The sequence below is a fragment of the Apostichopus japonicus genome, chromosome 2 (assembly GCF_037975245.1).
Source record: "Apostichopus japonicus isolate 1M-3 chromosome 2, ASM3797524v1, whole genome shotgun sequence".
Classification (NCBI taxonomy): domain Eukaryota; kingdom Metazoa; phylum Echinodermata; class Holothuroidea; order Aspidochirotida; family Stichopodidae; genus Apostichopus; species Apostichopus japonicus.
Window position 1 is genome coordinate 23,530,714 of NC_092562.1, and position 27,451 is coordinate 23,558,164.

A 27,451-nucleotide genomic window follows, 5' to 3' on the forward strand; every position below is an offset into this window, starting at 1 on the left:
TTCAGGCAAATTTTCACTGGTAGTCCAATAGTCTGATGATGATGATCAAATGTCTGTTCGTACAACCAAAATCAGCTATGCATGGATGCACATCAAACTCAGATTGCATGTAAAATATGCCCAAATTTTAAAATTATGAATTGCACATGTCACCCCCAAAGCTGGTGTTTTGATCACCAACCTTCTAGGTTTTGGACCAAATTTGCTGTTCAGACAACCAAAAGACCTAATTGTTCAAGGGACTACAGAAAAAAACCTTTAAAATTTGGCAGCTGATCCTTTGGAGAGAATTTGCCATAACAGGCCATGTGTACAATTAAAAACAGATCCCATGAAAATTCCATACAGTACGTAGGTCAACCAAAAAGCTACAAAGTTTTAAAAATTTCTTTTGCATTCTTAATCGTGCAACCAATTGTTACTAAACAAATGAAAGTTGTCAGTACAACCCATGTGAGGTGTTGATCACCTACCGATTCCAGTGATATTTCAGTGGGGCAAGACTTACAGTAATTAACAGCAAAAGGTTACTAGCCTTAGTCTTAATAGATCTATCTTAGTATACTGTTATCTACAACAAGAATTGCAAACATTTTGAGGGGTTTCTTTGTCTGGGCACAGTCACAAGAAGCATTAACTTTAATATCTGGTTGACAGTATGCCTATGTACAGTACTCTGTTCAACTTCCTGTGGATGGCGTTAACTTATCCGTAATTGATGGGAATTATCAAATTAATACCAGCCAATTGCGTTTCAAGTTAAATATTATCATATCATTTTGATTTCTGTCATCGCTATAAGAGCCCTCCCCCCCCAAAAAAAAACCCCTCCTTTTTGTCACAAACACTACCCAATGCGATAACCCTGCTACCATGCTTGTAATTTATCATGTGTATGTTAATAACTTTCTTCCATTGTAATGTCTACAATCCAAAGTTAATTGATATTGTTACTTGGAAGCTGCAGCATGATGTACTATAATTTCAACATCTCATGTGTGAACTGACACAGACTGATCGGTCATTAGAATAGGCCTAATGGAAATATTGTTTCCAAGAGTCCAATGACTACAGATTTTAGCCGATCAATGCTAATAAAATTGATGGACTATGGTGCTGGACAGACAGTTTTGTAGTGGCTGAATGATTGAAGCCTAAGTCAATGAAACTGATGGGTACATATACAAAATCAGTTGAATCATAATCATAGTATATAAATCATAGACAACTGTACTGTTGTAAGAATAGTCCAGACCAAAATGAGAACTACAGACAAAATAATTGAAAGGACAAAAAACTGAACCCAATAATCAAAGTCCCATTGCTACAATACAGCATTTTTATTTTTAAGGTTATCTGAATTCAAGTTGAGTTTGCAATAAAAATGTTTAATGATTAGGAAGTACCCTGTAGGCTATTGTAGCTAAAGTGTGACTGATAAATTAATGTACTGTAATCAGTATGAGAATAGAGCACACATGGTTATCAGAGTATAGCACTTGACTTTCGTTCAAGCTAGTGCATAGCCAGGGGGTCAGCGATGGGGGCGGTCACCTTCCCCCCTCCCCAAATGAGAGAAGAGAAAAATGGGTACCATGAGCTGGAGAATATGGAGAACAATATAGAGAGATATCACACAAAGTTTCAGAAGTGTGGAAATTGCTCCCCCCACCCAGACTCTTTCCCCGCAGCCCGCCCAACCCCCCCCCCCCAGATTGAAAAGTCTGGTTACACCATTGTTTAAATCATTTATTAAAGTAGAATTTTGCAAGCTTATTGTACATACAGCATGACAAATTTACAAGCTAAGCATTATATTCAGTATACATGGAAGAAAAAGTCTGGGTGAACTTTGCAAGGTCTGTCTAAGAAAATTCTGTGTTAAGAGGAACCTGAATATAGAAATATCTGCTAATTTCATCATTATGATATTGTTATTTTTTCAGATAAGGTTAAGATGACTGTGATGTCATTCAAATCAAAAGATGCTGGAAATTTTTCTACTCAGCCGTTTCCTCACTTTGAGTGTTATCTTGGAGCAGGAGATGATGATGCAAAAGTGACTTCAATTAGAGCTTATAACACAAGAAATAATGGTGGTCATCCTTTCCCCATAGTGAGTGGTACCATGATCCCAGACCTTCCTGTAAACACAGCTGGATATTCTGTTCCCATTAGCAGTACTGTCAACAATGCATTTGGTGTTTTCAATTGTACAGCAACGAAGGATGATAGAGAGGATACTACCATCATGACTATCTTCCTGCATGCTGATGGTGAGTTTAATAAATTTTAGCTCAAATATACAAAATCTGTTCAAAAATTGACTGTGTTTTTGTAACAATGAATTTGTTTCTATCTTCTGTATGTAAGTGTATACCCTACAATAATTATATACAGTACAACCTGTTAAAACAGTTAAGTCTAAAACACCACAGAATGATCACACTCATAGTATCATAGCTAATTGATGGAGTGCAGAAGCAATGCATTGATGGAATCAGTGAAAAAGTGTGGGTCAAAATTATTTTTCATAGAGTAGCAGTGAACTAAAGAAGGTATAAACTATAGAGAAATATGGAAATCCCTTATGCAAGGGCAATATAGCCAACTTTTTTTAAATACTGTATGTGACCGCCCACCAGCACAGTATGTTTGAGAGGGCTGTCCAGACATTATCTGGAAGTCTTGCTAATTAGCACTGTGCATTGTCTGCCAATACAATATCCCCCATCCAAGGTCGACCATCTTAGTACAGGTATACAGAAATGCTACTAAAAATGTAATGGTTTATAACGGAAACAGTCTGAAGGAATAAAACTAATCGAACGCTCAGTTGAGAATATAGCCTAGCTACTATTGCAGATGACAAAGCCTGGAGAAACAAAAACAAACAGCCCAATGAAATGTATTAAGTACTGTAGCTGAAATACAGAAACAAATGAAACATGAATATCTCAAAACTATGCATTATTCATCAAAAATCACTCTCCCTACAGCCTGATCACACATGCAAGACCTCTACTGTGTATTTGCGATTTCATATGCTATTAAGCACATCGACTGCTGAGTTGCCCTTGGTCAATTCTTCATATGCATATACTTACCAGCAGTAGGCCAATGCTGTAAACTACATCAGTCCTTTATATATACATGGACCTTCATTATAAAATGTACTATATATATGTAATGAAAGTTGCACAAATATAATTTGTAAGTTCAATATTTGTTATATATGTGCAACTGTTGAAATATACATCATGTAGCAATACAACTACAAGTTTGATGGGCCTAATTCCCAATTCGTCGGAGCCTTCGCGGCTTTCAACTGGGGTTGCCCAAGTTCAGATGCATGGTCAATGAACTTTGTTAGTAACTTTCTAGTAGTGCGAATTGTGCAGAATTCGTACATTGGTAAACAATTTGCAATGACCACACTGCATAGATATAATCTATGACAGAGTCTCAGAGAGTTGCCATGGACTCTTTGAAGTCAAATGTAGAACTGTGTCACTTTAAGGTGGTGAAACAAGATAAGTTTATTAAACAATCATGTAAACATTGTACATTGTGTGTATGACATTTCATTAAGAGGGTATATTATTCATAAACCAGGGAATTGAAGTCTGATAGCCACAGAAATAGCGGGGGCAGCTATAGAATGCGTTCACAATGGTTTTGAAATATACTTGCAATGTCAACAACAAAAGTTTTGTTTGGAGTAACAAGAGTTTATTATTTTACATATCAAATTTCACATGTAATACAAATTTTGCTGACACAAGCCTTTTTGCTGACTTTGCTGACACAAACACTTTATCATCCTTCAAACTCACACGTTTCGGAATTTTTACTTCTATATTTCCTGTACAACTTTATAATCACACCTTTAACAATTCAACGCCATAAATGTGCAATCTTGACATTACCCCGGCCATATTGAAGAATTTGGATGTCTTTTTAAGTCAATCAACATATCTTTATCCTGCAGATTTCCAATATTGTTATTATTTGTATCTAAATGATCAACGCCGATAGTACAATTCGAGGGCCTTTTGAAGAATTTTCACAGGGATGTGGGTTGGATAAAAACAAAATTGCACCAAGTGATAACAGTATCACAGGTGTATAGGCTTAGACTGTTGGAGGTGGATTAGGGTGGGGGAAGGTACTTACAGTGATTTTCAAGCTCAAATATACCAGTCAGAAAGAGACAATATTTTGAACACTGTAAACTCATTGGACTGGAAAGTGATGGGGGTTATGAGCTGAAAACCTCTGGAAGTCGGAGATTTTTAAGATACAGTAACCCTATCATTACTTTGCATATATTTGCGAGCACAAAAAATGAATCTTGAAAAGAGAAAGATAGACTTAGGCTAGTCGTAAAGTTGTGGGGTTCAGAATTAGTTTAACCTCAAGTGTGTGTTTATAGTGTGAGGAGGCCGGTGGGGGGGGGGGGGTGATTCAAATTTCCTTACTGATTTTGGTAGAGCCTGATTCTTTACAAGGTGGGGTGCTGCCTGCACTGGGTTTATTGAAGCAGACAATCATGAATGGGGTCTGCCAGGTGGTGAAACTTTATTTTGTTTCACAAGAATCAACTGGAAAAATGGATTTAGGAGGATAAGATTGAAATTGGTGGAATATCCCCCCTATCACCCTCCTAGCTCCCCCCTACAGTAGCTCCCCCCATGCACCTCTTGCCACATTTAGATGTCCCACCATACAGCAAAAAAATCTTAGAAAAGGAATGACTGAAATTTGTTCTTGTCTTTAAGCAAATTATTAAGGTACTGAAACTACCCCTTAACCAACAATCAGTACACAAGCTTGCTGTATCACTTCAGGATCTTTTTCTCCATTTCATGCAAGTTCAGCAATTCAACTTTTTATTTGGTCAAGCAATTTTTCCCAGGACGAAAGTGGTCTAAAAAATATTTAGCACTCAGCGTATACATGTATGTCATTATACTGTACATCAATCATTTGTGGAGTAGCAACTTATGACAATTTTGATGGAAATAAGTTTTTAGGGACTTTCATATAAAACTTTAACAGGTTTATATATTATCATGAGGAAATCTGTATTTGCAAATATTTTGTTAGTCATGACATGCTTTCATTATTTTGATTTCTGCCTCGAGAGATCGCAGAAGGATGCTATACTGGTAGTACAGTACAGCAAGGGAACAAGTTACAACATTATTTGTGCACATGGCTTTGTTTCAGTTGTACAGTATTTTGACAGTGTGTCATTTATTCTGTTCATTAACATTAATGTCCAGAACATAGAACAACTAAAATGGCCTAGTTACAGTCTTTGTGGTGTTTCATCAAACCCTGCAAATATGTAATCAGAACGTGAATACTGAAAATATTTTCTGCTCCGAGTTGATGTCCATATATACAGTAAACAAGATTGTTTATCTAGATTTAATGCTTAGTTGCAACAGAGTTTTTGTGCATTGTGCTTTTGTGAGAATTCTGAGTTCATCCATGTAAGCTTCTTGCAAGGTTTGAGATCTTGTGTAATCTTGAATAAAACAAGTTGCCTATTGCCCCTCAGGTAATAGCCTACAGTTGATTCCATTAACCAATCATTTAGAAAATATTGAAAATTGGGATTTATCGCAATTGTATCTTAAAAAGTGTTTTTTTCCAGAATATGAAGAATATTTCACCAACATAGGATGCCATATATATGGTGGTGCACAATGAAAGTGTTCATAGTTTCTTTCTATAGCGAGGTTGCTACAAGAGTGACATTTAAGTGAGCCCCTTTGATAACTATCTGCTACTGTTAGGCTATGCAAAGTACAAGCCTGCCTGTTAGTCATATTTGCTCTGTAATTACAGTAGTTCCTCTTTCTTGTACCTCAAATAGTCTACAAATTATAAAATAATTGCAGCGGCTGCTAAAAAAAAGTTTATATTTTGGCTTATTGGAAAGACAGCCGGCAAAGTCATCTAAGCATTCTAAACAAGTGTCCGCAGTAGTATATTAATTTCATGTACAGAGTCAATGCAACCATTGACAGAGGTGAACCCTTTGTGAGTATTTCTGTTTTTTCTCTTTTCTTTCTCTCCAAAAGATACAATTCTAAATCCAAAGGTGTCAATATCTTCTTTTTTTCAAACAAACCGTAGACATGGAGGGCTTTTAAATTAAATTTATGTCCAATCAAAGTGAACCTGTAAGTCACTGCAGACAGTAGTATTGATAGCTACTGTATTAATATTCAGGGAATAATTAGTGTTCAAATATTGTGTACCAGTTTTGAAGGCTCTGAATCTTGTGTAATATACAATGGTTCTGTTCATGGGTGGCGATCTGTTTCAAATATTGGGGGGACATTTGCTTGGACGCAGGCCAATTACTATCAAAGCGGAGCGCCACCATTGGTTGGTGCGCAGCGTACAAGAAAATTTCTGATTTTGACAGCCCCCCAGATCACTGGAAATGGCACTTCTTGGTCTTGAAAATGACCAACCAGATGTACACTTTTGCCTGAGAACCAAGTTTTTCCTAATAGTTTTTTCCTTCATTCATAACCTTTTTTTTAAGATTGTCACCAGTCACACATCATGTTTGACCTCATTGCATCTCCTGTGGATCATTGCTTTTGTAGGTAATTCTATGTAACGCCCCACAGTACCCGTCAACCCCACTTTCCAAGGTCTTTTAAGCCCATTTTCGTTCAGAATTTGAATAATAAATTCACTTCAAAACATACCCATATTGTTGCACAAAATTTCATCTATGGACAACCAATATAGAAGAATCCTGCTCAACCCCTAACAGACCGGTCAAAATTGCACGAGTAGAGGGAAGTATGATGAAGAATGTTGGTCAAGGAATTTCGAAAATTCAGACACAGCTAAATTATTGGTGTAAAAATATTAAAACCTCTTATAACGGCTACTATAAAACTTCGATATCATAGAAAATACCAAAAAATATGCTTGAGGGGGAGGGCGGTCTCCACCCTTCAACACCCCCCTCCCTTGGCTACGCACAGGTCTGCGGTTAGAAATCTTGTAGGAAACAGGCCAAATGGAAACCCAGTGAACCCATATCGATGTGGATCATATGATTGTACGTACTTACACTCATGTACACAAGATGCCAACCAAATTTCATTACGGATGCGGTCCATCTAGCTATTCATTTCCAAAAAAAAAAAGTAAAAACTACTTTCGGTCATATATAGTAACAAATTGTGATACGGTTAGACAGGCGCCTTGCGAGGAATTTGCCAAGGGAGGGGCAAAGCTTTTACCCAGACTTTCTAAGCGTAGCGCCACCATAAGGGCGCGATGCGCAAAAGAAAATTTTGGCCGAAAATGCCTCCCAGATTGCTGGAAATGTCACTTTCCAGGCCTTGTAAGCAGATCTAAGCATTTTCTATTTTGAAATTACTAGCGATATCATAAAAAAAAATACAAAACATATGCTTGAAAAAAACTATGCCACCAAATATTGGGGGGTATATTAGATACTATATCCTCCAACAAAAATATTGGGGGGACATGTCCCCCCCCCTACGTTCCCCATGATCGCCGCCCATGGTTCTGTGTACAAAGACTGCACAATTTGTCAGTTTAGCAATTTGCCCCCAAATGTTGCTATGCATTTTGTGATGCGATGCAAGATAAATTATTACCAGATATGATGAAAGAAGATATTCATTGCCAAAACCACTTTTGGTTGCTATATTTTTTCCATCTATTCTTGGTTATTTGTTTTAAGATGTGTAAAGTATTTTTAACACATTCAAAATTAGAATATTGTCTGTGTTTAAAATTTCTTATTTTTATTTTGCTGTGAGTGGGCAACTACTTATTCTTGAAAACAATATACAGAATATGTGGCTCACTAACATCCCTTTTGATGTGCCTGGTTATTGAAAAGTAACAGTATGGACCCTCACATAATGCACATAGAAAATAATTGGAAAATACAGGTATTATATAGGTATTATTATGATTTTATTCTGAAAAATGTGAACACTACAATACCCATGGTTTAATTTTCATTTAACTTAGTTTGGTTTGCTGATAATATCCTGATAATTACTGTATATATACAGTTAACATGAAATGAACCTGAAACATGATTACAACCAATCTGTTATGACATGAAATTTGGAACACAGAATAATATAGCAAATAAATGTACACAAACCACAAAATGTAAAATATGTAAAGTATGATCAGTATGTTATTGTCAAAATCTTTATGCTTACAGCTTATGTTGTTCCAGTCAACAGACAGTTTACTCAGACTGTTAATGCAGGAGATACTGATGTCGTCATAGACATGGATTGGTCTCCTATGCCTCCGTACAACTGGAGAATCAATGGTTCAAGTGTATTTAATAGGTCTGAAGATATCATCATAGACAGAGAAGCTGCTACTGGTGATAATGGTCTCTATGAGTGTCATATTGGCAATCGAAGAAATGCAGCTCGCCATGGATTGAATAGATTGATTGTCCGTGGTAAGAATAATGAATTTCCTATACTTATTTTATTGAGTATATAAGTGGTGACCAGTGTTTGATTTTCACCCAGCAACAGTGATTCAGTTTTAACTAATTTATTCATTGCAGCTAGGTATTGATCCAAAAAAACAAATCCACTTGGTTCCACTAGCATTTCGGGAGATATAATCTGTGAAAAGTCTTGACAATGCTGCATGAAGATTATAGAAAGCATGTTAACTAACGTTAGTTAATGAAAGTTAGATGGAGTCTTTTTTCTGAACTCTTCCCAACAATTGTATCAATGTATCTATGGAGTGAAATTTGTCTGTCATTGGAGCCATATTTCAGTTGCTATAGTAATGGATGATATGGTAACAGTTCATGTTCTGGAGTTGCAAGGCTTAAGGAGTGACCCATGATATGGTGACTGAGATTTGACTCTAAGTCCATTATCAGGAAGAGGGTCAAAAGTTGGCCATCTGTGTTTGTGTGTGTGTGTTTGTGACATCTGCCAGTTGCATCAATCAGCTGGACCCATTTCTTCAAGCTTGGTAGGCATGTGTCCCATGATGGGAACTTGTATATGAATCTGAAAGCAAATTGAGTCAAATTAAGTGAAAAGTTAAAAATTGCCTTCATAATAGATCCAAGTGGGAACATTGAATCGACATGCAACCTTCACATGTATGTGTGTTTCAAGTTCTGTCAAATATTTAAGTCAAAGGGTGAAAGGTCAAATGTGTAGTTTTAATTCAAACTTATATCAAAACCCTTTTCTAAACAGCTACTCCAAGTTTCTCCAAACTTGGTAGGTATTGAAGTACCCCATGCAATTATCTTGTGTCTGGGAGATCTTCAGAATGAAACAATGACTTTCTGCTATTTAATGCTAAGGGGAAGCACTGACTTACAACCTACACAGGTATAATAAGAATGGCAAGCACTACCAACATATGTGATAGCCATATTTACTGAGGCTGACGGTCAACAAAAGTGTTAAAGGTCAAATTAAGCAAAAGGCAACTTTTGCTTTCACAAGTTTTCCATGGCAACCTAGGTCAAAGAACTTTGTATAATGTTAGTACAGTAGTACTTATATGTAAAACTTTCCTCAACAACTCAACCGATAACCTTCAAAGTTGGTACAAAGATTGCCCTATGAGAGACTTACAGTATTCTTAGAAGACCTTCTGCATGAAAGTTCAGAGGTGAAAAGTTGAATGATCCAAAAAGCAGCTTTTTGATATAAAATACAAGGGAGACAGTTTGAATAGAAGGCAAACCTCAAAAAGTATTTCAAACTATGTAACTTACAATAAAATGGCAACAGCTGGAGGTCAAAGCACAAGGAATATAAATGAGTTTATTAATGTTTAAATTTTAACCTGCTTTATTGTAAACACAACTTATTCATTAACAGGTAATCACAATGAGATATCCACATCACTGGAAATGTTTCTAAATTTTACGTATAGCATACAATAATAGCTCTTCAACAATATTTAGCCTGGTGTGTGTATGCAGTTAGGAATGTAGTTTTGTTTCATACTGTCGAGTTCTCATCTAATCTCAAATCATACTACTTTAGTCAACTATGGGCATTATGCCTATAATGGAGCTGTGCTCAGTGTTTACCAAACTGGTGACCTACATACTGATCATTCTTCATTCTTTCATGACCCAAATATTCAGAGTAGCTGTAGAGCGTATCATTCAGTAGACTGACTGTTTTAAGCAAAGCACCAGACATTGTATTTTAATATACCACATACAGTACCTTTAATATTAATAAAGATATAATGTGTATTTATGTATAGTGCAAAAGTTTATACCATGTGTGTATTTGTTGATGTGGCCTAGACAGCTATTTATCATTCTATATGAGTATTATAATGCATTTGGTGTAACACTGACTAGGATGTATATTGTGCATCATATTGCATAGCTGCAGTGACTTCATAAGATATTTGGAAGTAGGGGTGGAGGGGGAGGTGGCACAGCAATATGAGAGCAACATTGGGCGGGGTGGGGGGGGGAGAAGCATGCTGGTAATGAAGACTGGCACCAGGGACGTCGCTAGAGGGGGATTGTGGTACCAATCTTGGTAAAACTGACAATAGTTGGACAATTTTAATGCGACAGTCGGAATTTCGCACTCTAATTTACCTAGGCCTATTCATACAGTATATTCTTGTGATTGTGATTGACCTAAAAATTTCCGTTAAAATTGACCTTTAATTAGTCATATTAACCAAGTTTTCCTTGCCACTTTGAGAAATTGTATCTTGCGATCCTTATACTCCACCGTACAAAACTTCGTATGATTTTGAATACTCTAAAAAAAAAGCCTAATAGCACAACTGTACAACGTTTGCCAGCTTCAATTCGGTTTATGCTATTGGGTGGGTTGACCCTGTTCGCTAGCTTCAAGTAAGTTCAGGATATATATTGTCTCTATGGGACACAAGAAAACACTCAATGCTAATCAACGGAAGCTTAAAATGGTCATCAACATAGAAAAACTTTGCCCCAGAAGTTGACATTTTTCAGTAAAGTCTTTAGATAACAAGATAAAATCTTATCAAAAATCAGAAAAATGTTGGATTGCTCAGTTGCTTTAATTGAGCAATTGAACAATTTTCTGCAAAATGTTAAATTGACAACTTATCATATCTCGTCAATTGGACATTTTTCTGCAAAATGTTCAATTGTTCACTTCATTCCAAAGTTCTAAGCAATTGAAAAATTGTCTGCAAAATGTTTAATTGACAACTTATCGTATCTCATCAACTCAACATTTTTCTGCAAAATGTTTAATTGTTCACTTCATTCCAAATGCTCAGTTGGAATGAAGTGAATCATTGAAAGAAATTTCATGTGAGTGATAAATAGCCCCGCCCCCCCCCCAAGAAAATAATATTAGGCACGCTAGGAAAAGCACTGTATTTTTGGGCAATTCACTATGTCGTCGAATATAATTTGTTGAAAAAACAGGTTTCCCCTTTGTTACATTAACATAGCTTTTGTAGTAAGTAGTCTATGTAGCCTTCAAGCAGATAAGATCAGTTGTTTACTTGCTTAACCAGAGTGATTACTAAGTTTGTGAAGTTAGGGCCAGTGGTACAAATGTATCGAAAAAAGTTGAAAAGTGCAGTCGCGAAAGATGGGGTGTCTGACTGACACTGACCGTATCATTGACGAGTAGCGCGGGGGGAGGGGGGTGGTAAAAGGCAGCAGTTGGAATTTTCTGGCTCCAAAACCCATCCAGTTGGAATTTCAGCCACTAAACCCCCCCAATCATCAGGCCTTAGCTACATCCCTAACTGGCACCAGAGGTTTTTATCCTTTCCAGAGCTTAATATCAGCAGAAATATTTTAGGGAGACATAAGTGAATCGTAGTTTTAAACTAGAAGTCAAAAAAAAATTCTTCCTTTTCTTCCGGAATATGGCAAACTTAAACCATTGGGGGCCGGGGGGGGGGGGATGCACCAAACATTGGCAGAGCACTTGCCTCCATTTGAGATGCCACTGTGTAGCTGTAACCCAACAAAAGATGTAATACAAGCATGTACTGTACAGTGCTTTCTAAAATTAAAGCCTTTGAATATTTTGGGATATCACTTTTCTTTTGTTCTACCTTTTGTTTGTTTGAGGACAAAGCATATTATGTCATTGTCATCAACATTGGTTGAATTATGACTTATTCAACAAACTGATGCTTACATTGCAACTAAGTTGCCCTATAATGTATATTTAGCTATCCCTGTGTCAACAATTTACATAAATCCTGCTGTTGGTGTTAACACAGGACAAAATCAGAAAAAAAAGATAATCTTGTCTCCCATGTTATTAGTGTGACCCTAGTGTCATAATGCTATGTAATATATTTTCTGCTGAGCATAAGAATTTTTTATTTTCTTGGTAGGCTTAAAAGTACTTGAAGCTTGTGCTAACAACTTAAATCTCAAATATTTTAGTCTTTGTAACCAATATTTTCATGTACATGGGTCAATCCATGTCAAATGAACAAAGGCATGCAGTGTCCAGGTATGGCTGATGTTGAAATGATATGTTCCCAGATGTCTCAAAGGAGGAGAATTGGCAAAATAGTGTCTGTTTATGCTTTGTTTGATAGGCTATGTCAACACCTAATAAAACCCCCATAGTTTTTCTAATTTAGAGGATACTATTTTCAAGAGTAAATCTTGTCCACATATATATTGTGATCGAAAGACCTAGTCTTTAAATTAAATATATGATGTCTCACAAACAATTTCTGCTTCTTTTCACCACAAATAGGTATAGCCAAAGAAATGTGAATGTCAACAGTTTTGGCAATAGCATCTTTGAGTTGCTCTGACTATATATGCCTGTAATGAATAATGCTGTAAATCAACAAGTAAAATAGAAAATACCACAATTGTTTCCTTTCTCTTCCACTTCCTCCCCTCAATACTCCCCCCCCCCCCCCCAAGAAAGGAACCATCAAGGAATATGCTACTACCCTTTTATAATTTCCTTCACTATGTTCTTCTTGGTTTTCCTTTCTGTTAACAGCTTGTAGCTCTGGTAGATGGGGTCCACCAGGATGTACCGGTATCTGTGACAATTGTTACAATGGAGGAGTTTGTGATGATGATACTGGGAGATGTATCTGTGCCCCGGGATTCATGGGACAAAACTGTCTGACAGGTTTGTACAGATGTCTGTGAACTTGTTCTTTTGAGGTTTTCTTCGCATGATGGTGAGGGGCCATATGGGACACTATGTTGGTAAGTCCTCCGTTTCCCATTCCTCCAAGGAAAACTCAGTGAAATAGTTTGTAATATTTCTGAACTGCATCCACTATTAAAGTTGGGAGTTCTTAACCCAGCCTTTGTTAGTAGTGTTCCCAAGGGACCTTTCATTTCCTTTCTCTGGGTGAAAGTTAACATAAATTTGGTTCCCAGGTGATCTTGTTATTGACTTATACCTAAAGGATTCCTTAACAACATTCATTTCATTCTGTAGCTCCTTCATTTATCATTTTTGAATGCCCAAATCAACCTTTAAATGCATAAATCTCCATTAATACCACTCAATTTTAATTTTAATGAAATCTAGACAAGCCCAAGGACCTAGTTTAACTTTAACCACACTTTACTAAGTAGACACTGCTGAACTATGGATATGAATGAGAGGAACAGTAGCTACATTTCATCTTTTGGAAACAAACCAGATGCTGAAATACCCAACATTGTCTCACATTATTCATATCAGAGGAAGCAGTATATGAATATGGGACTCTTCACTGCTGTACTAATCACTTATGTAAGGAAACTATACATGTGGCTGTGTATATATACAATTTATGGTCTGCAGTTTTCATGGTGGTGTCACACGTATACATGGGCGGCGATCATGGGGGGACGGGGGGGACATGTCCCCCCCAATATTTTTGTTGGGGGGATATAGTATCAAATATCCCCCCCAATATTTGGTGGCATAGTTTTTTTTTAAGCATATGTTTTGTATTTTTTATGATATCGCTAGTAATTTCAAAATAGAAAATGCTTAGATGCAACTTAAAAGGCCTGGGAAGTGACATTTCCAGCAATCTGGGAGGCATTTTCGGCCAAAATTTTCTTTTGCGCTTCGCGCCAACTTATGGTGGCGCTACGCTTAGATAGTCTGGGTACAAGCTTTGCCCCTCCCTTGGCAAATTCCTCACAAGGCGCCTGTTTAACCATGTCACAATTTGTTACTATATATGACCGAAAGTAGTTTTTACTTTTTTTTCGAAATGAATAGCTAGACGGACCGCATCCGTAATAAAATTTGGTTGGAATCTTGTGTATGAGTGTAAGTACGTACAATCACACATATGATCCACATCGATATGGGTTCACTGGGTTTCCATTTGGCCTGTTTCCTACAAGATTTCTAACCGCAGGTGCTTAGCCAAGGGAGGGGGGGGGGTGAAGGGTGGAGACCGCCCTCCCCCTCGAGCATATTTTTTTTGGTATTTTCTATGATATCAAAGTTTTATAGTAGCCGTTATAAGAGGTTTCAATATTTTCAATATTTTCAATAATTTAACTGTGTCTGAATTTTCGAAAATTCTTTGAACAACATTCTTCATCATACTTCCCTCAACTCGTGCAATTTTGACCGGTCTGTTAGGGGTTGAGGGGGGTTTTCTATATTGGTTGTCCATAGATTAAATTTTGTGCAACATTATGGGTATGTTTTGAAGTGAATTTATTATTCAAATTCTGAACAAATAATGGGCTTAAAACCTTGAAAAGTGGGGCTGACGGGTATTAAGGGGCGTTACGTAGAATTACCTACAAAAGCAATGATCCACAGGAGATGCAATGAGGTCGAACATGATGTGTGACTGGTGACAATCTTGAAAAAGGTATGATGAATGAAGAAAAAAATCTATTAGGTAAAACTTGGTTCTCAGGCAAAAGTGTACATCTGGTTGGTCATTTTCAAGCCCGAGAAGTGCCATTTCCAGTGATCTGGGGGGCTATCAAAACCAAAAAATTTCTTGTACGCTGCGCGCCAACCAATGGTGGCGCTCCGCTTTGATAGTAATTCGCCTGCATCCAAGCAAATGTCCCCCCCCAATATTTGAAACAGATCGCCGCCCCTGCACGTATAACATGAGAATTGAAAAAGATCTCTCTTGGCATACAGTGGAACAACATGAAATACAGTTTTTATAACTATCAAGTGTGTTTTTTCTTTATTTCTGGCACAAAAAGGCTGATTAGTTTTGCATTGAATGTAAAAAAAAAAACTGCAGAAATATTTTCTTCCAGGGTGTGGACCTGACAAGTTTGGCTATTCTTGTGAGTTTGAGTGTACCGTTGGAAATGGAGCAACTGATGACGGTTGCCTAGGGAGACTGTTTTGTCTCCTAGATCCTTTTGGTTGTAGATGTAACTCTGGCTTCAAAGATCTAAGTTGTTCAGTGGGTAAGTATTTTGTTGATGCTTTTTTGTTCTTGGAAGTAATTTTCAACCAATCTAGAGGCTGTAAATGTGAGCCATATAGTTAGATCGAGAAAGAATGAAATTTCTTATGACCCAGCTAAACCTGTTATTTTCATAATTTGTCAAAATTGGAGGTTATCTGGATGTAAAATTTATTTTATAACGTGCAGACAGTTCATAGTTCAGTACATGTTTCAGTATGTGTCAAATACACTATAGTGTTTCAGTATGTACACTTATTCCTGTTTATGCCATGTTGTGCTGTAACAGTAGTCAATTCAATTCATTTCATTTGCCTATCAAATCAGTGTTGTAGTATAAAAGCACATGATGAGAAAATTTAGAGTATATTAACAGAATTCATATAATCATAATAATAACTATACCGTGTATGAGAAAGCATTGATGCTGTCACTGCATCGAAGGAAGTTTCAAAGAAACAAAAAATAGAAGCAATTTTCTGGCTACCTATTAAAGAGTATAAGTATTTAAGTGTAAAGAGTTAAACGATAATATGAATTGTTGGATGTAATAGGTTGAGGGAAATGCAGAATCTTATGATAGCTTAAATCTTAGTCTTGATACCTGTTCCCAATGCTCAGGTCTTGTTTTTATCAATAGCTGGATTTTAAAGATGTATTCCTTCAATTCACAGCTTAATTTACTCCATTTAGCTGTGTTCAATTATCTTTGTGACATAGCTTTATTGCATCATGACAATTCAAGTTTTTTCAAGCAAACGTTAAATTGATAGAATTGATGGGATAGCAAATATTCTTGCATTGAAATGGATTTGGCTATAATCTAAGTCATACTATAATCATTCTATTAGATCATATTGTGCTTTACTATAGTTCTCTCTCCTTTTGTACAGACATTCTATTTTTTGTGATTACACCAATAATTTCTATGAGCCATTAAATGTAAAAGAGCTAACACTCAAGTCATCATATCGTTTTGTTAACAGAGTGTGAACCAGGTCAATATGGGGCTGGCTGTTTACAAGAATGTCACTGTCAGAACCAAGGCAGCTGTAACAGATTTACAGGTGAATGTGACACTGGAGGCTGCCAAGCTACATGGAGTGGGAATAATTGTCAGAGTAAGTTGAATGCTTTTATTGGATTATCAGATAGGTTATGTTTTTATAAGGTATATGATAAATACAACTGTAATATGGTATTTATGTATGTATAGAGCAAGGATTACACATAGTTAGTTATATCAAGCGAGCTGTTGTAAAATGTCCACCTGAAAGTTTCTGTGCAGTTATATACCATCACATATTTCATTAGGAAGGGTTTAAATGTATGCCTAATCGCTTTGCATTGCTTTTACTCAGACTGACTACACGCAGTTGAAACTTGTATTTCCTCCTTCACTTCCTTTTTAATTTCTATACTCTCTGTTCAAGCAAACTCTATAGAACTGTACACTCTATTGTTACTCAGTGCATTCATTATGTGTACCTTTGTCACGGTGTGATGATCACATTGATGGAATTTTAACCCAAAGTTGACTTAAAATAGTTCACTCACAGGAGCTATTTGTCAGAAACTTACCACCGCATATTTACAGCTATGTATTTGTACAATAAGGAAGTAAATCAAGGGATATTCCAAAGGCCAAGATGATGGCCAAAAAATCTAGACATTGTCTGCACCTTGAAGTTAAAACCACATCCAGGTAGCAATTTGTATGTTGAAGGATTTAAATTAAATTAAGCAGAATTGAATGATGTCATCATGTCAATTAAGCTGAATAATATTTTATCACTTATCCACAGAAGAAAATAATATTTCCACAAAGACATTTAATTGTTCAATTACTTTAATAGACAATATGTACAGCTGAGCAAATCTTCCAAATGTATCATATTTTAAGGATTTATAACTCAACATGAAGATAAATATGATAGCTTATAAGTAAAAGGTACTGTACCATGATAGCATTACAGACCATCTATGTATGAGTTCTGAAACATTTACCAGAGTAAGAGAGGTACAGTATTTTCTGTATATACAAAACAAATCACTGTGCGGAGCTTGCTTGATCTTCAAACTTGGTACGTAATTAGATACTATTTAGGATGTTCTCTGCCGCTTTTCTTAATGTGATATGTCAGTAAGGCTACAAGTGGACAAACTCTTGTAAATCTTGTAAGCAAGCTTATTATCTGTAGCACCATACACTAGTCAAAAGATGAAAGATAATGAAACATTCTGGGTATGTCTACATAATGCGGCTTAAGGTTGATGTTAATGTTGCATGTACTTGCAATAAACACACAACTATGCAGCAAAGTATATTTTTGTTAAAGCAGTATTAGGCCTAAGCAACTTTGAAGTTAGTTTGGAGAAGCACTCCTATAATGGCTTTTCTGGGCAATCAATGATTACTTTTCACATGTCAATGTTCAATGTTACGTGTTTAATAACTGTCTATGACTCTATTATAGCACGCATTTGAAACTCCGCCGTTTAGTAAGACTGCTGTTCATTTTTCGCCGCTGCCCACTTCTTCATCTTTTGAGGTTATTAGTCTGGAACGTTAGCCTGTGTTATGTAATCAATTTGCCACGCCAGCAAAGGAAGCAAGCATGGAAAAGGCCTTGTTGACATTTAAGAACACAAGGGCGATTATTGATATTAAGTCTGCGAAGAGGATTATCAATTAAGAACATGACACGTCTTAGAGTACAATTTTGGTTTATTGCAAAAAATAATGGTGCTCATTCATTTAAGGGTTCTGAATAGCCAGTTTGAAAAGCTTCTCTGGTTATCTCATGACAGGCTTGGCATAAATTGTCTAGTGCTATTGTGGCCTCATGCCTGTGACACAATAAGTTAAATTTTATATGTGTTTTAAAAGATGGTTGCTGTCCTCTTATGATCGTCTTTGCAAAGATTTCAGAATTTCTTCTCAAACAAAGATTTACAATGTGTAAAAGAATGGCTTGATATGGGCACATAGTCTGTAGGGAAGTAACAACTAGTGGAGGTTTGGTACATTATTTTGCAGGGAAGACAGTGTAAGGAGAAATTGGAGAATCCAAAGCAGGTCTGGAATAACATCTTTATACTCTGCCTAGTAGAGTCAAGTTGCCAATGATAGGTTGGACATTATTTGATACAAATAGATAGGTGCAGTATCATGTTATAATTGTGTGACATATTTCACTTAATTGTATTTTCTCTTCTTTTAGTGTTTACAGTTTGAGCATATTGCACAGAAAGATCATTTTATGAGGGACATTTAGACACCATGGCCTGTTTTTCTAGCTATATAGCATGTAAAGTTGGATTACTTTTCTATTGGATTCATAGGCGTAGGAGCCTCATTTGATTTGGGGGGGGCTGTAACGACTTGCCCGAAAAATATATCCAAAATTTTTCGTGCGGTTCACGCGCATGTTCATGTGCTAATCATATAGGCATTCTTCGGTTATTACATCACATGCCAATAACAAACAATCATTTTCCGTGTTTCTACCCTTCCATATTGGTTACAATTATTGGGGAAGTCGTTACAACAATAATGATAATAATATAAGTTTAACCATTGAAAAACACATTGCAAATTCTTCTTCTTTTCAGTAGGTGCCAGGCGCGGAGCGTAAATTTTTTGAGTAAAGATATTCCCTAGATCGCCGGAAATGACCCTTTCCAGGCCTTGCAAGATAAACGAAGAATAAATAGGTGTCACCGCCATTTGTCAGAAAATTGCACCAACAAAATGTGACAAATGTCAAAGAAATTTGAGAGCGCAATAAAAAAGTCAATAATCGTGAATAAGTAAAGAGTGGTAAAAAGCTGAAAAGGGCACCAGCAGTCCATTTGAGTCTGTCAGAGGGGCATCCGCCCCCTCTGACTGTATGGACGCTCCGCCACTGGTAGGTGCCCGAAAAATTCTCAGCTTATTGCCCGAATTTTCACCCAAAAACTTGAAAAACACATATCAAATTATTTTCTTTCAGTAGGTGCTGGAAAATTCTCAGCATATTGCCCGAATTTTCACCAAAAATTTGAAAAACACATTGCAAATTATTATTCTTTCAGTAGATGCCCGAAAAATTATCAGCATATTGCCGAATTTTACCCCCCAAAAAATGAAAAACACACTGCAAATTATTATTCTTCCAGTAGGTGCCCGAAAAATTCTCAGCATATTGCCCGAATTTTCACCAAAAATTATGGTTGGGGGGCTGCAGCCCCCCCAGCCCCCCCCCCCCGCCTCCTACGCCTATGATTGGATTCTGTACAACAGCAAAGTACCGTACAGAGAATAAATTGGCATTGTCAATTGTAGCGAGTGAAAGTTCAGTTGGTGAATAGATTTTGTGCTGTGCGAGCAATTTCATATTGAGTGATTTCAACGAATTTGTTGTCAAGACCTGATAACTTGTATACATGTATTGCACTTGTATTGATGGTTTGCTATTAAAGTCCACTTAGTGAATTTGACCATCTATATGTCTGTAATTGTTACAGGATCTGGACTGATCCTTTCTTTTCTTTCATTCAACTCAGTCGCTGTTCATCAAACTAATAAAAGAACAATTTTATGAGAAGAAACCACAAACTTTACTATAAACTTTCACTTTTCTTTCTTAATTCTGAAATCAGTGACATGACACATAGAAACAGTACTGTTTTGGAAATTCATGTTGCTAAGCTGCTATGGAAGGGTTTAGCACACATGTATGTTTATTATTTATCTGTCCATCCGACCGCCTGTCCATCAGTCCGTCTGTCATCATCGTCCTTCTCATTATTGTTTTTATTAGTGGGGGCGGGGGGGGGTGGAGTCTCGGCTGGGCAGGCAGAGTTTCAACTCTCTTAACAGCAAACTTGACCCTCTATTGTACTTTTTGCACATATTTACCTGTATAGTTATCACATCATTTTATATCCTCAGTACAAAGGATTTATAGAGAGTTTGCAAACCATCAACATCATTTAGTTTATAATTAACAATGATGACATAGACAGTGTGACTTAAGAAGTCTACATTTGTTTCTTTACACTGTTGTAGCAGATAAATGTCAGCCGCCAATATGTTAATGCCAGCTACTAGCATTTGTATGACAGGATATGTTGATGATATCATGTGATGGTGCTAAACTTGCTAGGCACAGGAGACTCATCAAAATGCACTGGAAGAAGTGTATTTGCTGCTCTGTCAGTGTTGACATTACAACATTCTTGTTTTATGGTTTTGATGATAATCATAACCTTTGGATTCATGATGGCGTTTGTGACGCCTAGCTTGTAAAAATGATATCTGAAGAAGGGATGGTTGGACCAATTTCATATTTGGTGTTTAGAAGGACCACATTGAGTGCAAGAAGCTTATTGTATTATGTGGAGGTTAAAGGTCTTTTGGTGTCACCATGGGTCAAATTTTGAAAACCTTGTAAAAACGATATCTCAAGAAGGGAAACTTGGGCAGACATCATATTTGGTGTGTATAGAAGTACCACATTGAGTCAAGAAGCCTGTTGTTGTGGGCGGAGGTCAATGGTCGTTTACATTTACCAGGGGTCAAATTGTGAAACCATGTTTTACACAATATTTCAACAAGGACAGATGTCAAATTTAGTATGTTTATGTATCACATTTAGTACAAGAAGCCTGTTGATGAGGTCAATGAACATTTTAGGACAGCCTGTGTCATTGTGAATATATTTTTTGTCAGATCACACTGCTTTTCACTGTATTACTAAGATCAAGTATGTATAGTCAGTTGGGGTAAAAAAACACAAGGGGGTAGTTGGGGTAAAAAAAAACAACCCCTTTTTATAGAAGGGGAATATTTAGCCAAAGTTCAAATTTATTTTGGGTGATAGTCCTATATGTCTAGTTTATTATTTTATAATTTCTGGAACTCTATGTCACTTCAAGCGAATGCTGAAATAGCGAAATTTGAAGTTTGTACCACATATCCGAAACTTTCTCCTGCATACCCAGCTTATATGATGTGGAGATTATTCCAGCAGTTACAGCATAGCAGTTAGTGATATTACACTTCCCCATGGTAGAATTACTCCAACTTCATTCACGCTTCATGGGGGGCCTTGTTTATTTTTACCCAAAAAAAATGATGCGAATGGGGTAAAAAAAAACAAGTACTTTCCGGCTCCAATGTACTCCCTATTTTGCCCGAATGTATGAATTTTTCCATAATGTTGATTTTAGAGGTTAGGCAAATAGTTTTCATGTCTGTCATGTGTCAAAAATGTTAAATAATTGGGCAGAAGTAACTGAAATTGGCTCAAATCTAATGTTTCTACTATATTACACCACGTTTGTGTAGCATCATATACACACTGTACAGTATGAATATGGCTGAGCATGACATATGACACGAGCCATCCATAATTACGAATTAAGACAATTTCACAATTTTTTCCCTTTTTCATGTAAAGGTAGTAGCTCATACTTAGATGTAATTATATGCAAACATGATTTTATGATACATTCATGAAGAAAATAGCTGTTTTCTAGCATTGTTTTTTTTACCCCTGCATTGTTTTTTTTTACCCCGAATTAAGCAAATTTTGGGGGTAAAAAAAAACAACATTTTTCGCAAAAAACGACACTTTCCATTTACAAAAAAGGTATTTTTGTTAGATTCTCTTTAAAAGAATCCCACTCCACACACTTCAACATTGGAACCGAAACAATACCTCTTACTCATCAATTTTAAGAGCAAACTTTAGGTAAATTGTTTTTTTTTACCCCACTTGACTATAATTGTACACCCTCACTGTACATTACCTCAGAATCAGGAAGAAAACTGCTCATGTTCCATCATCAAAACCACAATGCATTTGTGCATTCTGGTTAATACTTTCAGATCTTGTTTACAAGCATTTACCTGCAGATAAAGAATCAATATCATGTTATGGCTAATGGTATCATCCAAACAGTCAGATAATATATAAAACAAAAACAAACATGTGTAAATCATGCAGCTTGACAGTGATATGATTATATTATTTATCCATAGTTCCTGATGTTTGTCCAGAAGGTTACTATGGTAACCAATGTACAGAGAAATGTCTGTGTCTTGGTGGCGCTGTTTGTGATAAGCTTTCAGGAAGATGTGAAGATACCAGCTGTGCTCCAGGTTCAGTGTTGGATCCAAATGGGCAGTCCTGTCTAGGTAATTTCTTAGTGCACTAGTCTATACTCTTACATTCCATCAGAATTCATCATCAAAAACCCAAAGAGAGTGCAGGATTGATTTAAATCTGGAATTTAGTACAAAAGAAACTATAATTCCACTAATTATGTGTCTTAATTATAAGTTGGTATTGAAAATAATTAATGATGGCTCCCATTCAAAGTTTATATTGACGTCGATCAGTTAGCATTATTGTAGGGCAAAATAAGAATTTTGGGCTTTTCATGATAAATTACTGAATCATGGGCCAGCAATTTTCAATGTTAACATGTTTCTTTCTCTACTAATTTGGGATGTATACTTTTAAACATAGGCCATTTGTGCCATGTATCCTTACTGTATGTCTTCAAGATGCAGTCAGCAGATAAAGTATAAGAAACTTTCCTTAAAAGACATTTATTAGTTAGCTCTGTCTCTCATATAAAATATTGTGTATATTAAAACTTTATAGCTATAGTCATGTTCCAATTTGAATTGTCTATATCTTTAACACAAATAAATTTATATTAATTAGTGTGAATTATTATCATAGAAATAGTAGCTTTAGGATTTTAGAAGGAACGAAGGCACAACAAGAATAAAAATCAGGTGGGTACTAAAATCCCTCAGCTGTTCAGCCTTTTTAGAACTCTAGTTCAACCATGTGTTGGTGGTGGGTTAGGTATAAATGCTTGTGAGTAGTCTGGACTATGCCAATCAGGCCAGGAAAAAAGAGGTAACACGGGAACCTCGTTCCTGGGAAATTTTAGTCACTCGCGGGAAATTTTGGAGCAGAGATAAAAAAAAATAAAAAACACAGCAAAAACATGAAGAGGGAGGAAGAAAGAAAGAAAGATGGGAAAGGGAAAAATGAAAAGAAATAAGACGTGTCCGACAATAAACCATTAAATTAGCACATTAAACTCTATTATTACTGATTTACCGTTAGTCACTATCTGCGGGTCAATATAGGCCTACGTGCACTACGTGACCTAGGCTACACCAAATATCGAACGTTACTTGGGCTCAGCATGTTACGGGTCTTCAAAGTTATTCTGAAATTTTCGTTATTTATTTTTCCTTCAAACGATGATTGTGAAGGTTCCCATGCACAAAATCTTACCCTTATGCATTTCACCTCATTTTGTTATAATAATTATAACGATTTAATAAATTTTGAGCCAAAACCGCAGGGAGTATATCCAGTTTAAATCCATCTTTGCACGGGACTGTGTATTATTATAGCCTAGGGTACGGTACTTGTACACACTGCTGTGCGGTACTTGAGAGTTGATGCTGTAGTGAAATGGATTCGTTTATTAATGCGGGGGGTTCCACGATGTCATTTATAGTTATCTTTCGCCACTTTTTTAATTTTTAAGATTTTTGTACGTAAGATTGATATTGTACGTATTGAAAGTATATTTTCTGGAGTAAACAACAGCCGATTAAGGATATGAATAAGTCTGTACTATTCTTATGTATGTAGTTCATAATCCCGTATTTACGTAGCCCCTATGTTACATTTTTATTGTCTGAAGTTCCAAACACGTGGTGACTTGTTGATAGTTAAAAACTTTTCATTGTGAACTTTTGAACTTGAAGGGGTTGCCCTATTCCAATATCATGGAATAGTGGGGAACTCCCAATTTCTTTTTGTGTACGGATTACTAGTTTAATCCACGTGCGAACGTGATAATCTAATATCTTACGTCGAGTATGAATGAAGGATGGTGTGGGTTGCTTTTTTCCAAGTTTTGTGCTTTTCTTTTGGAAGTGTATGTTAAAACACAACGGCCCTAATATAGCGTGTTATTTTTTATATTTTTTATAACTGAGCGTGTAAGAGTATGTACATACTGTAGCCTAGGCTATGCATATTGAATTTATGACATTGACAGTCTCGTAACTAAGTGCTTTGAACCATAGACGAAAGTTGATGGAAATACCGGTTGTAGTTACGATACCGGGAATCATGTTGCAACAAAACGACTCATGTGCTACCGTAACATGGTTTAACACATGTGTAATACACTGGCAATCACTGTAAAAATGGGCCACCAAATCGCGTCAATTGGGTCTTCAATTTTCAAAAAGCTTCAGCTTCTGAAGGGGGCACATCCCCCTCAGACACCCCGTACAATGCGTTCCGCGGGAAATCCGACTTTGTCAGATTTATGTTCCAGGGAAAAAAACATTTTTTCTGACCGTGATGCCAATACTTCATGAGAACCATTTATATATGGGAAATGCCAGAATACCAATTACCGATCTTCTTTTGTAATGTGCCTGCTTTGATTTAAGCCCAGCTGTTATAGAAGCTTTCTTTCATCTCTGATAAATGACCAAGGTAACTTAGACCCTATCTACCTCAGTAATACTGTCCTCCTCTCATTCCAGAATGTCAAGCTGGCTTCTTTGGTGATAACTGCACTAAAGAGTGTCACTGTGACTCTGATGCATGTGATAGAGTTACAGGAGAATGTGTTGGATGCTGCAAGAATCAGTGGGTTGATCTACCTGAGAGATGTCAAGAAGGTACAGTAATTTGTTGATGGTGTGTAGCATCTTGAAGAGCACCACTCATTATGGATGAATTTCCCCATGCAGTAGTGCATTGGCTAGTATTTGATAATTTTATATTACACAATTTCTCCCCTTCAAGGCAATGAATAGACATTAAATGAATTGTACAGACTGCCAGCTGGTGAAAGTTTTACGCAGTAATTTTAATTGTGAGTAACACACTAGGAAATACCATTTTTTACTTCAGTCACAGCTTTTACCTCAGAAGGGAAAAAAAAGATAGAATTGTTAGGAATGGTATCTCAGGTCACACCATCCGACTCATAACACAGCTTGGCAATGAAACAGTTATGGTAGCAACTAATCATCCATTTCTTTTAAGTTTTGGATATTAATACAATATTGTTTTTGATATTTTTTTAAAATTTATACAGCCTTATTCTCTTTACATTACAGGAATTATTAATGTTACTGGCAATAAATCCAATCCTGGTACACAGTGGTCAGTTACATGTTGGGTTGAGGAGTTACAGCAGAACTCTCCAAAGTACACAGTTTACCTGTCCCAATCTACGGATCTCAGTTCTCCGTTCTTGCAGGCACCAAGTAGCCTCACCGCAGCTGCCAATAGGGCTGGTTTCATTCAAAGAGGAGCAACATTTACAACCACTGATGCTCAAGCTGGGGATACATACTATTGTGTGATACCAGGGTTGGCCTGGCTAAACACAACCTTGTCCCATTATGGTAAGATAACTGTTATATGTTTTACATTGATTACATTAGTACTTGTTCATATTGAAACTCCTAAGATCAAAATTAAGCTTGTTTTACTTTATTTAAAGTGAACTTACAACCCTTGCCATGTTCAAATGATACTAGCTTTGATATCATATATTACTTAACAAACACTCGGAAGATGGCAAACAAATACTCTATGAGCTTATCATGAAGATAAATGCTGTTGACTTATGATTTCATATTGTTGCTGAATTGTGAACATTTTGAAACATTTTTGATGTGCTTCTCCTGCTGACTATTTGGTTAATTAAAGCAATTAAATATGTCAAAAAATTTTTAGAAGCAAAGTGATCAGGGTGCCTCATTTAGAGATCTAATTTGGATCATGATGTTGGATCCTAAGAGGGGGCTTAGGAATTTTCTGCCTTGTCTACCATACAGGGACAGGGCTATGAGACTTCTGTTCTTCTTAGTTATTATTCTCACTGCAGAATAAACATGATAATATTGTAATATATTTTGTAAAGAACCTCAAAAGTTTTCAAATCATTCTAACATATCTATAATTGGGCGTCTTTAAGAATTTGAATTGAGCAGGTCTGGTGATGCCTTCATCACACACCTTTTTTTCTTTTTTTTATTCTGGCTCAACAAGTACAATACCCTGTAGTTAAATCATGATATAAATAAACAATCAGGAAATTTGATTTGCAACAATCCAGAAAATTTGCTTCTGGGAAGGACAATTGGAGAATACTATTGGTTCATATGTAAAGCCGGGGGTGGTAAGGTTGTCAGTGTGGTGACGCCCATGGGGGAAGATGAGGTGACACAAATGACTGAGTCAAACGATTGGTATTGTGGTAGGCAGTATATTAATAGCTCCTCTCTAGCGAGCTCTAAATGTGAAAGAAGAAAATAAGAAAACCACTAGAATAGTTTCTAAAGGAATAAGAAGCAGTACAGCTTCACCATTCATCAAAGGTAACACTCCTTTAATTTAATATAATAAAATTGGAAAGCTCCTTTAAGTTGGATAAGTGAATATAATAGAATTGGAAAGCTCCTTTAAGTTGGATAAGTGAGCTTAAAATAACCTGGCCACAGAACAATAACAATTAATCTTAGACATATCTAAGTGACGTTCTTTGGACAAAAGGATAACTGAAAAATACAAACAATACATGTGAAGTTTACCCCTTGACATAGGTATGGTATAAAATGTATAAAATGGAACACTACTGGGGGGTCTCACTTTCATATAACCCTTATCCTTGCTTCCAACTGTAATACCAAAAATATAGGGATTCTCCCTTAATATAAATGGCAGCTCAAGAATTAAATAAACATTTGGTTTAATACAACTCATCCTATATATACATCACTGAAACAATTAACTAAGGCCAGTGGGATACAAGTCAGTGCCAACTCCTACACTACTATGTGTGCAACAATTATGTTTAACGACACATGGGCGCGGCCATTTTAATACAATGCCTTGGTGAGGACTATCCGAGGGTGCTATTAACGAACACCTCTGCAGTC

At 36.5% G+C, this 27,451-nt stretch overlaps 2 protein-coding genes across 2 annotated transcripts in view; both read left to right on the forward strand.

Annotated features, from left to right (window-relative positions):
• The window catches only part of LOC139982824 (uncharacterized), a 220,871-nt gene that overhangs the window by 163,953 nt on the left and 29,467 nt on the right, over positions 1-27,451 (forward strand). The gene's annotated exons all lie outside the window — the stretch shown is intronic.
• LOC139982853 (uncharacterized) overlaps positions 1-27,451 on the forward strand; it is a 56,176-nt gene that overhangs the window by 1,071 nt on the left and 27,654 nt on the right. The window contains exons 2-9 of the mRNA XM_071995981.1: positions 1,947-2,276; positions 8,252-8,503; positions 13,047-13,181; positions 15,299-15,454; positions 16,440-16,574; positions 22,484-22,639; positions 25,040-25,177; positions 25,622-25,912. Of these exons, the coding sequence (XP_071852082.1) occupies positions 1,947-2,276; positions 8,252-8,503; positions 13,047-13,181; positions 15,299-15,454; positions 16,440-16,574; positions 22,484-22,639; positions 25,040-25,177; positions 25,622-25,912 (1,593 nt within the window). The remainder of the gene's footprint in view (positions 1-1,946; positions 2,277-8,251; positions 8,504-13,046; positions 13,182-15,298; positions 15,455-16,439; positions 16,575-22,483; positions 22,640-25,039; positions 25,178-25,621; positions 25,913-27,451) is intronic.